This window comes from Urocampus carinirostris, chromosome 12 (genome assembly GCF_059441175.1).
Source record: "Urocampus carinirostris isolate Australia breed hairy pipefish chromosome 12, RoL_Ucar_1.0, whole genome shotgun sequence".
Lineage (NCBI taxonomy): Eukaryota > Metazoa > Chordata > Actinopteri > Syngnathiformes > Syngnathidae > Urocampus > Urocampus carinirostris.
Window position 1 is genome coordinate 23,365,538 of NC_142360.1, and position 14,086 is coordinate 23,379,623.

Sequence of the window (14,086 nt, forward strand, 5' to 3'; positions counted from 1 at the left end):
TCCTTGAAAACGTGCCCCCTTCTACCGAACCACACGCACACCTTCATTATGGAAACTCCCTCCATGGTAAGTGCTCATGATAAAGTAACATTTTATTTTGTTAACATCATCTTATTTATCTTACATTTTTTTTAGGTTTTATTATTATTTAAATGTGTTTTTAGTGATCAGGAAGATGTGTTTTAAAGCTATGCAGGGTTCACTTGGATGCTTTCAGGGGGCGGGATCTATACCTATTATTTTTTAATTATTTAATATCAGCAAAAGGTACTCGTACAGTTGTATCGACAACAAAAGATACCATTACTAGTAAATTAATCCAGGCAAAGTTCGACTACACTTTCACATTACGGCTGCATCCAAACTTCCTCCACATCCTTACTTGGTTGTCTTCTGCTCTTGGTTCAAGTCAACCATATCCTCCTCTCCAAGTTGCTGATAGTTTGATGTTATGACCTAATAATAGGATGGACAGTGCAGGGCCAAGAGCCTATTATACCTCCGTAATGGATAGCACAAAAAGTTTTGAATGACATTGCACAGAGATTGGATGACAGTTGGGTGGAAGAATTTATGGACCCGCAGGGACCCTTTTGTCCCCCCACCATGTTTGCTATTTATCACTCGGTTGATAAGTAGGCAGATGAGGCATGCCCGTATTTATGGTTAATTTGCTCATAAAACCTCTTGGGTGATAGAAGTTCAAATGCACTCAGAGGAATTGAAGAGCTCCTTAAACTTTCTTGAAGCATGGATGGGTGGATGGATGGATTGATGGATTGATGGATGAATGGATCGATGGATGGATAGATGGACAGAAAGATCTAAATCCATCAACTACATCTTTACAATTGTAAAAATGGAGTTTACCAAATTGGCCATATGCTTATATGTTTAAACACTATGCTTTTTATTAGGACATTTTACACCCTGAAAAAAGTTAGTTAAAAATCAAAATGACCTGATTACAGGGTGAGCATAGCGCAAGTGTGAGATGTGCACTGGCAAAGGCTAGAAGGTATATGGGGAGGCATAGAAGTGTACTAGCACGCGGAATGAAATGTCAACATTATCGGTTTTATTGATTCAACAGTAAAACGTGACATGTTAGCTTTATGTTGCTTAGGCTTGGGCCAGTAAAAGATGACAGGCAAATAACGCCAACAAAAATGCTATTAACCTTTTATTTTTACTGTAATTCCCTTTATTGTTAAAATACGTTTATATTCCACTTTATTCATTTCGATCAGTCGAACATAGGCAGCAATTTACTATTAATAGTATAGTGTTGCATCGATTCCATGCTAATAGCACATAAACTTTCCCTATTGGTTACCAGAATTGGTAAGTATAAAACAAAAAAGATTGTAATTTTCTTGTTAAGGATTGAATATTTTGCCAAATTGAATCAGAACGGCCTTTGTTTGATTCCTTGACATTTAATTATGTTTAAAGGTGGAAACTAGGAAGTTACAATTGTAATTCAAATTGCTCAACATCAAATTGAAATTTTGTGAAAGTCAAAGAAAACCAAATGGATGGAAAGCAATCTGGAACGAGCATTTTGGAAATGCATATGTATAGATATCAAGCAGAGTGTGGCATAATGCTTAGCATTCAAATGTACTCACATTTACATGCGTCCAGCACAACACCCAATTTGGTGGCTGAGAAATGATGTCTCTTTACACCTGTTGGTATCAGGTCTAAGTTGTGGCGCAAGAGGTGTTACACGATTTGGGTGAAATTCATTGACATGTCGGCAAACTAATCCTAAACCATACAATTACACCATATATGTATGTATGTATATTGGTAGTAAGAATTCAATGTGCATTAAAACAGTGTTTCTCAACTGGTGGGTCAAGAATGGGTTGCAGACCTGTGCCTTGGCAAAATATGAAAATAACAAAAAAAATAAAGTGTCAAAAACACAAGAACAGGGGATGTGTCATTGATATTTTGTGATTAACGGCTATACAAATAAATGTGACTTAAATTGACTCCTCAACAATGCCCTGCTCGAGCTCTTCCTCCTGTTCAGTCAATCATTTCTGTCCAATTTTGTTTGAGAGGAGCCACATCTCATTTGCTTGTGATTTGTTTATCTTACTTACTTTTTTTGCCCATTATAAAGGGTCCCGAGAAAGTTAGTGACAAGGGGAAGGATAAGAGGGAAACAAAGACAACATCAATCGAGTCAAAAAAGGAAATGATTACTAACTACCATAATGGTGTACGAGTGTGTGCCATTGAAGCACTTTTTGAAGGTACAGTAAATGGTGTAATATGTTATATTTTAAGCTTTCTTACTGAATTATTAATGTTTACTATTTACACAAATGAATAATTCCTTTGCAGATTTGGTTGTCAAACAGTTGTTTAGGTACAAACTTCATTATTATTTTGGGCACATATTCCTTTTAGTATGTGGCTATTATTAAGTTTCACGGAATTGGGTTAAATGCTATGTAGGCTTATATGTGAGTTTATACAGTACTCAAAGTTGTTTTGGGATTGCTGGTCGTTTTGCTTTTTGAAAAAAGTTGAATGCACTCACTATCTCTGCTTTAAACGGCAAAATCCTAAGTGGATTTTGGTTCCTCAAGTCAGACCAGTTGAGAACCACTGCCTTATAATGTCTGAATCATTGTAGAAATCAATTAGATTTTAAATACATGAATTGAACGTATGATGATCATGATATTAATTTTTGGTTTATTTTTTTACATCTCTGCACCTGGGGAATGAACAGCTGCTGTGGAGCAGGAAAAATGTCACCGTTGTACAAAAAAAGAGTGTGTTGGAACGCAGTTCCCAGATGCCCACTTTGCAGTTGTGATCTCTGATTTCCCTGGCCAACGTTACATCATCTCCACATGGAGCTCTGCTTGCAGTTATTATAAAACCTATTTTGTGTCCTTCCAACTACTGCATACAATCCATTGGGTCAGTATCTGGTTCTGGCGTGTATGCCTCTCATGTACTCAATATAAACAGGAGCTGCTTATGACCAAAAAATGCTCATTTATATACCTCAATTGGTGCAAAAACACTGAATCAAAAGAAACTCAAGGGATGTGCACCACTTTATCCAGCCACAGATAAAGAAACCACAAGCAGTGAGAGAAAACTCGCCATTAATACGGGAAATCACAAGAAACGAAAGATGTGTTCATCTTCTCACATACCTTAAATGATTCTACCTTGAATCAAAGCTCTCACCCTTCCTTGATAAATGATTCCAGGGGGTTTATATTCCATTACACTCAAGCTTTTAGTGACTAGCCCTTGTATCACTTCAGCAAGACCCGTGAGCACTCCACTTTTGACAAAGACAGAGGATGTGTCTTATAGTTAATTCTGTACAGACCAACTGTTGTGCACCTTTGGACAAAAACATGTGGTTCCACAGTCTTCTTTGAGGTTTACCAAAGATGACAAATTTACATTCAAACCAGAAAGTGTGTTGTGTAATTTTTGCAGTACGCTCATTCGAGTAATTCTTGACAGAGCGGAACAAAACATCTGAAAACAGTGATGTACTGGTGAAAAACGGCCAGAGAACTTACCCATTTACAATAAGGTGTTGAGCTATTCCAAAAGGACTGAATTATTGATTAAAACATTCATTTCAAGTGGTCTATTCTGAATCAAATATATTTCCACATTACGAGGAGAATGTTCACAAGTCAAGTTATGTTTATTAGCATAGACCTTAATCACAAAAAGTTTCAGGGAAAGTAGTACATTATACTCATCAAGACAAGATGTAACAAACGATTGAATTATAATCTCAGCATCAGACTAAGACAGCGTAAGGCGAATTTTAGCAATGTTACGGTAATGGAAAAAAAGATATATTCTTAACATGTAACTGGAAGGACAGATTAGGGTCAAATGTGACTTTTGACTGAGTCACTCTGGGTGATATTACATCTGATCAGAGCATTGTTTGAAAAAGAGTCATGCTGAGATGAAAAGAAAAAAGGAAGACAATAACATTAGCAAGATTTTTCTTTTCTATGAAATATTAGCTGTAGGAAGAAGGCCTCTTATTATTTGAATTATCCACTCCTTATTTATTTATTTTTTTGCTGCTAAATGCTATTGCACGAAACTACATCAATATAAATGACAATAAGGACAATTCAATCCGATTTCATTACCATCCAACAGGAAAAACTATTATTGATTTGTTATTTAAAATACAGCTGAATTGAATAAACTGCCCGCGTGTGGTTCCTCCAGGCACTTTGGTTTCCTTCCACATTCCACAAACATGCATGTCAGGTTGACTGGCCGGTCTATATTTTCCCTAGGTCTGAATGAGCGAATCAATTGTCTGTCTCTGTGTGTCCTGCTGGCAACCAGTTCAGGGGGTCCCCTGCCCACTGCCCGAAGATAGCTGGGATAGGCTCCAGCATCCCCGTGACCGTACTGAGGATAGGCGGTACAGATGATGGATGGATGGATAAATAAACTTCAGTTGAATAATATTGTGTAATATGGAGATATCCAAGGGCAGTTATTTTACTCATTCTTTCCTATTACTAATACAAGAGTAGGGGAGTAATTAAGTATTGTAGGGATAGTGTGTAATATTTAACAGTCAGATGTCGTTGGACGTATGTAATACAACCAAAAACAAGTGCTAAAAAACACAAGGAAGACTACAAACTACAGACACTGAAAGGGACCAAAACTTTTCATTTTTTTCCCTTAACCCTTTGGAGGTGTCGGGGTACCAGTGGTATCAAAACAACAGACAATTGTGACAGCTTCCTAGGGTGAGGCTCATGTTATGTCCAATAAATGCAAAGTTCCTGACATACAAGCATTTGGAAAAAATTTGTGTTTAAATGATAGTCATGTTTTTTCCCTATTATTTAAATCAGTGGTTCTCAACTGGTCTGTTTGAGGACCCAGCCGTCCACCCTAATAACAAGCTGCGATCAAAATCAAGAAAAACATTCCACGTTTCAAACGTCTCCAATGAATGTATTGTGCAGTATAAAGCAGAGATTGAAAATTATATTCACTTTTACAAAAAACAAAATGACCGGTAAACCTCAAATGACCGTATATACCCGCATATAGGCCTACATCGCATCTAAGTGACCCCCTAAAATAGTTTTAAAATAGCCATATACTAATAGAAATTCAAAAGCATGTAACATCGATAATTATTTGATGATGTTGTTAGTAAAAATTAATATACTGATAAACAGCTAAAAATGTAACATGTAAAAACGTTAACAGTATCTTCTAGCAGTGCTTCAAAGGCAGATACCCCATTTTTAAATTTCACAATTCTTTTGTTGTTTAACTCGATCGTCGTCACGTTTCCTTCCCTTTGTCAAAAACTTTCTTAGGACTCATTATAACGCGCAGAAAAAGGAAATAAAACCAACAAAATCGCAAAAAAAAAATTAGATTTGGGCCATCTAAAAACACGCCGGTTGACTGAACAAGTAGAAGAGATCGAACAGGGCATTATCGTCATCTACTGTTAAGGAGTGTAATTTAACCTCGTTTTTTTTCTTCTTCTTAGCATCATTTTGCTGCGTTAAAGGCCAGCGACCCACTGAAAATGGGTCTGCAACCCAATTTTGGGGCCTGACCCATCAGTTAAGAAAATTCATCCAAATTATTTTTGTTTTTTAAATGAATGATTTTATTTTATTTCACTACGAGGAGGCGCTAAATATTACACACTGTCCCTGTAAGGTAATCAATGATAAGTAAATGTGCACAATCGACTGGAAACAATGTAGCAAAAAAAAGTTTATTCTTACGTTATATAGCCCTACTCAGAAATAAACGTTAGTCTTCGAATTTCTGCACAAAAAGCAGCCGCTGATCATCATAATCATGCTGACCTTAACTTGCCTATAAGGAGACTAATACAAATAAACATTACAAAAGCAAATCGACTGCTACAATAAAACCCCATTCCTCAGTCTATTTTTCTTATTACCCCCATTTCTGCATCGGCCTTTGCCACTGACAAAATCCTTGACGGTCTGTACATCCAGAGGGAGTGCAAAATGTATACAGTAATGAAAAACCTTTCAACTTCTCATTGAAGACAAAAAGCAGGATATAGTTAGTAAATAGATATATTTTTAAATTGCCCTAAAGTTGTATTCTGGTTTTAATATTTTTGGGGGCTTTTAGAAGTTTCAAACGCAATGAAAACTATGGAAAGCAAGTATATCTCCTAACACATGCAAATTTGAATAATTCAGAACCAATTTAAACGTGTGTGTGTAAATTAATTTCAGACTTCAAAATGTCACTTCTTAAAGGGACGCTGTCTTTCATTTAGCACCTCCAAGCGATAAAATAAGCGTAATTTGTTTTTAAAATATTGATCGGAATAATACAGGGTTTGAATGGGTGCTTAAAATTCTTTAAAATTCTTGAATTTTAGTGTTATGTTTTCAATGGTTTAAAAATGCTTACATTTCAAGTGTTCGAGTCTGCTTTAAAATGATGCGACACTACTCTGTAGTGGCCTTGCTTTGCCATTGGATTTATTTTATCCTCATGACTAACTGCAGCTGGCATTACTTTGTACGGTATTGTCCACTCAAGTGTCACCGCCCACTACGGGTCGTGCCCAGGAGTACTGGTGGATGCTACACTAAACAGGGCACTAGGGAAACATGTATTTGGATTACGTATCAATTATGGATATCTATTATGGACCATGCAAAAAATGAAGGTAGCATTTCCCAGTGGTAAATTGTTTTGGGAAGAACTTTCTGTAACTGAAAATGTAAGCTACATATTAGTCATGTTACCCAACACCTATATAAGAAAAGATTTTTCTCAAAAAAATATATATCTGCGATTTACAAAGGTATAAAAATTACAGTGTGTCTTGATAAATGCACTGACAAGATCAAATATTGCATATGAAAATCACAGTTAGATTTGTGACTCTGCAAAATACATGCTTTGCACTAGATTTCTTTTTTTCTTTTCATGGTAAAAAAAATATGTTTGGAAGACCTTAAAAATGGTTTGAATTTGATCAAGAAAAAGGGGTAGGAACCCCAATAATAAGCAAAAATACATGAAATGTAAAATAAATATGCATTCTTTTAAATACTAGAAGGTCAAGAAATTATCTTTTATTTTACATAACATGAGGCTCATTTAGAGGGAGCTGTCAAGATTGTCCACTATCTTGCTGCTACGAGTAGCCCCAAAGGCTAAAAACCTTGTGAACTTTTTTTGTTGCAGTACTTAAGACAGCGACGTCTCGTAGTCAAATATACAGTGTCTCTTTAAGTAACCACCTACAAAAACCACCTTTTTGTTCAAAATTGTTTTAATAAATGCAGCAAGCTTTTTCTTTTTTACTCCGACACCGTAATTCATAAAAATGACACACACATGCCTGGACTGACAAAATGAATATATTTGTTTCATATATAAAATTTGTCAAACGGTGACTTATTATGTGAGGAATCAGCCCAACTCCAATGGCATGATGAATTTTTTTCATTCGAATTTACAGTACACATAACCACTCTAAAGTAATACAACATTTAAGGCCATTTACATTTTACCATCAGCGCTTATTTTTGCAAAAGATAAAAATTAAAATCATAATAACTGTGTTTATGATGCAGATGTAACCGACAACCTGAAATGCCATGAAGGGAATCACATTGGTTTTCATGAAAAAATAAAAAAATATGGAAATTACGTGACATCAGCACACATAATGAGTGATAGTGCATGTGTTTGCGTGTGCTTGTCTGTCTGCAGAAATTCGTAAAGCAATTTGAATCATAAAAGAATTTACACTCCTCTAAAAAGGCTTATAATTTTACAACTAATCATTAAGTAGTCAACATGATAGCGTTTGGTGATTTTATTATTGCCTATCTTATATATATTCCTACACTTAAACAAAGAAACGGATGATAATAATAACACATACATACAATAAAATAACACAAAAAAATAATAAACAATAAATGGATATCAATAATAGAGAGAATAATTATGATTCTGATAATAATTACATAATGCTAATAATATTAATACACCTTAACCATTATTCATGCTTATGATTTGGTGAGCTTTTCTGTACCGAGGACGGGTTTATAGCATTGACTATATGCTTGCGGCCCGGCCCAATAATATTATTACCAATAAGAACAATAACAGAAATATCCATAATAATAATAATAATGATGATAATAAAAATAATAATAATAATAATAATAATATAATAATAACAATAATGGTAAAAATAACAAAAATAATTAGTAAGAGGTAGAAAAAAGGATTTAGATGACATAGGAAATATTATTAAATTTTCTCTCATCACCACACAATCGTACACACAGTACCACGTTGTACAACATAGTTTTGGATGAATTCTTTCTAATACTGCTTCATTACAATGTTGTACAATGTGGCACCGTGAGTAAAAATTGTCTAATGGGAGAAAACTGAAAACCATTTCCTTTGTCATCTAGATTATACAGTGAATTTAGGCTAGAATCATAAATTTAGCCGAGTAAATCTGAATACTGCACTTTGAAGAAGTTTACGACTTAAATTTCAAAAAACACTGTATTTATTTTGTTCAATTGGTGCAAGCTTACAGTTTTGTGAGGCTGTATGCGTATTGGTGTTCTAGAGATATGCTCAGAGATATTAGGTAAATTTGATTATCTTGTTTTGTATTTTGCAGTCAATTGTTGTTCAAAATCTACTCTAGGGTCACTGTATTAATGTGCTATTAATCTAAACTAAACCAGAAAAGTTCATGTTTTATTTTTGCTACGTGGTTAAAATTGTAGCACTTTTGTGTAAGATTACAAGCAAATAACTATTGTATTTTTCGGAATATAATTCAAAGTTTTTTTATCGTGTGGCCGGGGGTAAGGCCCCACTGAGACTCATATGTGAAATTATTAACAGATTATCATACTATTGAGTTTTACAATTTTATTACCGGTACTCCATATCACTTCGCATGTTATTTTCACACTAAACCACAAGAGAGCGCTCTAGGCCTGTGTCGATCATTTCAACCTGGACGTAAAACCGGAAGAAGGAAGCTGGCGCATAGTCCACCTCGGGACCTACCTAAGTTGTTGACTGTTAAAAGTTACACAGAGGATTAGGATTTGATTAGATTCAGCGATTTCGAGTGAAGCTGATAGTTTGGTTAGCATGTTCTCTATACTGGAGTTATCTGAATAAATAAATAAATAAATATGTTACACCGTTACTGTTGTATTCGAGCGTACGTGTAACCTTAGTATCTCTGTATTTCCTTTGAATTTGCCTTTCAAGATGACATATATGTTTTGGTTGTTGAAATGTAAGAAATTCATTTTCTCCAAAAATGCGACTTATACTACGAGTTGGACTTCTTAATTATGCATTTTTTGGCTGCGAATTATACTGACTTAAGGTCTGGAAAATACAGTACCTGACCTTGGTTTCCTCAAAATATTTTTAAAGGTTAAATTGTTCATTGATTTTAAACAATGTTTAGCATATTATGTTTATTTTGTATTTCATTAGCATAAATGGCATTGGAGTAATACAAAAGTAATCAAAAGTAACCTAGTTACCTTAGTATAGCACTTTGGTATTCGGATTAGGTTTCTGATTTCAATTTTTCAAAAGGGACATGAGTAACTGTATCAAAATACAATTTTAAAGTATTCCTCCCAACGTTGTTTATTGTGTACCTGTAAGGAATTGAGGATGATAAAGATGTACGCCATGACGATGGAGAATGGCACGAGGACACCACAAAGCCACGTCAGTCCAAGAATCGGCAGCAGAACTAAAACCGCTTTCACAGCAGCCCTGTGATCACAAGACAATCATGTTAAGCAAGCAGTAAACATACATGATTTTTAAACACAAAGAGAAACGAAATATGCAGCTATTCCATTTTTAAAATTGTATATAATTATTAATCAAATTATCTTTAGGTCACGCTTCGTAGTTTTGAGGGGGGGAATTTTTGGTAGATCTTTCTGAATGACGAGCTGTTCCACACGGTGGCTGTGTGGCTGGGAAGGCTCACAAGGTGACAACTTCCCACCTTAAATCTCATTTAATTCTGTTTAGAGTGGAATTAGCTTCCCACTCAGGTGACTGCCAAACCGCAGCAGATGTGAATGCGTGTGTTCAATTTGTGACACCGACGGCGGACGGATTCGTAGGGGGAATTTGTTTGAGTTTCCGAGATGGCCGCCACCCAGAGGTGCCGGATGGTTCAAGGGAATATTTTGAAAATTCTAATAGTGTGCCTACTGTGAGGCCCGGCGGGCTGAGGTCGGGAAAAAAAATACACACTTTTGACATCTTTTCTACCAATAGAATCATTTACAAGACTTTGGGTCGGAAATCTACTGGATCGCATGTGGGAAAGATTCCTACATGTTAGCCCGGAGCAGCAGCTGTGATATTTCTGCATCGTAATGTAAAAATGGTCAAATTTCCACTCAGGCCAAGATTTTCTCACACATTTAATTGAAATTAAAGTATGAAAAAACAGGGATAATTGTTTTTGTATTGCAATTGCTTATTTGGTTAATTTGATTTTATATAGAGAGTTGAAAAATACATTGATTAAATGAGCTGAGTTTAGTCTGTAACAATACTTCTGCCAAGCGCACGAAAATGTTAAAATATCTTGCAGCTTATTTTGGGAGATTTTGTTGCTGCTCAATTTTATTGCACTACTTTTTAAATGCATTGCAAGTATTTTGATGCACTATTCCTTCACTGCACTATTATAATAACTTGGGGCAGTTTCTACGCACTAGTTTGTAAATATTAGTATCTCTCTATCCTGAGTCGTTTTTTTTCTCTCTCTCTTTCTCTCTCAAGTCTTTATGACATGATAACCTTGGAGTGTCAGGTCTAATCTCGTTGAATACAATGTTTCAAGACGTTAATATCAATGACAATAAAGACAGTTGAATTTGATTCAATTTGATTATATTTTGGAATTGACAAACACATTGATTAAATGAGCTGCGTATGGCTCGTACCAACATAGAACACTTTAATTCAAAATTGCTGATGAAAATATAAACATTGCAGAAAATGCACATTGCATTAAGTTTGGTGGGCACATTTTTGAGGGTAAGAAAAAATATAAATCTAATAAACATATAATTTCTAGTTTTTATCAACACACTTATTAGATACATATGCAAAGTCATAAAACTAAATATATACCAGCCATCTTTTTTTTTTACTTAAATTAGAGAAAAAATAATCCTTAAATATTTTTGCGTTGAAGAACACATTAATTAAATAAACTAAGTTTGGCATCTTACAACATATAACACTATATTTTCAACCACGCTGTAATTAATAATTATTGATTAAAAAAATAATAATTAAACATTCAAAATATGCTCATTGTATTAGGGTCAGTGAGTGCATTTTTTAGGGTGTAAATAATATAAATGTATTATAATTTCTACTTTTTAATAACACAAATATTAATTAGCAATTAAAATTCATAAAACTAAATGCATCCTAGCCCTCTTTTTTATTTGAATTACAGAAAAAGTGTTTGAGTTGGACAAGGAATTTAGTAAATGAGCTGAGTTTGACTTATAACACCATATTTTCAATCATGCTTTAATGAATAATTGTTGATCATTTTAATAAATATAATTTCTATTTGATATTAACACACTTGTAACATGTAAATCTATATTATCAACCATGCTTTGATTAATAATTGTTAATCAAATTTAAACATTCAATATAAGCACAGTGCATTAGGGTCAGTGGGTGCATTTTTGTGGAGGAAAAAATATAAATTAAAAAAATATCCTTTGTACTTTTTATTATCACACTTATTAGGTAGAAACTCATGAAACTGAATGCATATTAGCCATCTTTTTGTTTAAATAAGCAAAAACAGTCCTTAAATACACTAGTTGGAACAACACATTGATTAAATAAGCTGAGTTTGGCTTGTAACAACATATCACACTAAATTTTAAACCATACTTTGATCAATAATTATTGATCGAATATAAACTTTGCAAAAAATGCCCATTTCATTAGGTTTAGTTAAGCACATTTTTTGGGGAGGAAAAAAATATGATATTAATAAACATAATGTCTAGTTTTATTTAACACACATAGTAGGTAAAAATATTAACTAAATGCATCCTAGCCATAATGTTTGTTTAATTTAGAGAAACAAATGTCCCTATTTTAGGTAAATGTAGACCTTTTGTAAATAGTTACATTGATTTTGCAACAAAAACTTTTTGAGGAGAATAAAAGTACAGAATCAGATGGTAAACTCATCATAAAATATTTTAACTTATAATTAAACCGTAATAATTGTTGCTCAAATTCAAACAAATTAAAATATATTTACATTGCATTAGGTTCAGTAAGCGCATTTTTGGGGAGGATGAAATATAAACATAATAAATATCATAATAAGTTTTTGTCAACACACTTATTTGGTAAAAAGGTCAAAGTCATATAATTTAACACGTCCTAGACATATTTTTCGTTTAAATTCGAGAAACAATTGTTCCTATATTTAGTAAATCTAGACCTTTAATGGTTAAGTTCTCATTTGCTACAAAAGATGTTTGAGGATCAAACACCTGAAGAATCATATGGTAAAATTATAGCAAAGTATTATGAATTGAAAACTAGATTGTGATGGCATAATATGTTATCTAATTGTCAATGCAAAAAAGGACAATGTGTCTAAATAAATTCAAAAGTAAAAGAGCCTAAATCATTCAGGGACAGCAGGGTTGAAAGCATTTGAAGTAGCAGAAAACGGATGAATATTTAATGAACAACACTAATATAATCAATTGTAAATGTATTTCTATCTGATTTGATGAATGAGCATCGCTGTTTTACAAATGACAAATCCTTTTCTCGGGCGCTGTCACAATCCGGCCGCATTTTCCAAGGCCTGCAGCATGCAACACTGTGGAATAATCTTACAAAAGAGGACAAATAGCGCCCCCGCATGGCCATTACCTAACTTGCTCGTAGGTTTGTTCCAATGGACTTGCACCCATCGCCAACATAATGGATCTTCTTTTGGCTGTGGAGATAGTGATGACCACCACCCGAGTGAGTACCATGAAATTTACCTGTAATAAAAATACGAATTAAAGATTTATAATCAAATTTTAAAATAATCCACAAAGATGTTGAGTGAGATAAGAAGTATTACATTTAAAAAAGACAATTAGTATTATTGCTTAACTCAGTCGATGTCTGTGGCTTTCATATGGGGAGGAATCAGTGGCAGCTAATATTTGCCATTTTGACTCGTTTTTGAAGGCCTGCAGAATTGTTTGTTCTGTAGCTTTATAGACAGGATATATCAAAAGAAGGCTTCAACCCTCATCTTTCATTACAAAAAAAAGATGTTTCTGGATTTTACCATTGTTTGGTAAGAACCGTTGAACAAACTTTTTGTGAAAACAAAAAACTTTCACTTCAATGTTATGTTTTGTTTATTTTGCATTAGTGATACATCAAATAGCTAAACAATGCTCTCCACAAATATACAAGGGCACTTTCCTTGTGAGTTATATTTTTATTGCAAGTACACTGAACTGCCTCATGAACTTGCGAGATTTCAGTCACCGTGATCGCGTTCCCTCGGTGGGACCAGGTTCCTCCACAAAACGTCATCCCTCCCTGCCAAAGATTAATTCCTGTTTCAAAACTATTCACTTTACTTGAATTGATATGTTGTCACCATCATGTGGACGTTTTGGAAAACTGCTTATACCTTTCTGTAGCACAGGGGTCAGTAGCCTTTTAGACCCAAAGAGCCAAAAACGCAAAAATATTTTTTTAATTGTTGTAAGAGAGCCAAACCATATATTTTAGAACAAAATTCAGCAAAACTGCCAAACCAGCTCTCCAGACAAAACCTAATCGTACAGCACATTTTATTTCACTGTGTGATCTTTGATGAGTTGATCAGATCTATGAAATAATAATAATAATATTGACAGAGCCTGTGACCCATATCAATACAACTATAACACTTTAAATGTGTCTTCCTCAT

At 34.2% G+C, this 14,086-nt stretch overlaps 1 protein-coding gene across 1 annotated transcript in view; it reads right to left on the reverse strand.

The window, feature by feature from the left end:
• Positions 1-14,086, reverse strand: part of LOC148355267 (adhesion G protein-coupled receptor D2) — a 169,150-nt gene that overhangs the window by 118,765 nt on the left and 36,299 nt on the right. Inside the window, exons 16-17 of the mRNA XM_088350211.1 lie at positions 13,039-13,154; positions 9,735-9,855 (exon numbers count right to left, since the gene is read on the reverse strand). Coding sequence (XP_088206337.1) covers positions 9,735-9,855; positions 13,039-13,154 — 237 coding nt within the window. The remainder of the gene's footprint in view (positions 1-9,734; positions 9,856-13,038; positions 13,155-14,086) is intronic.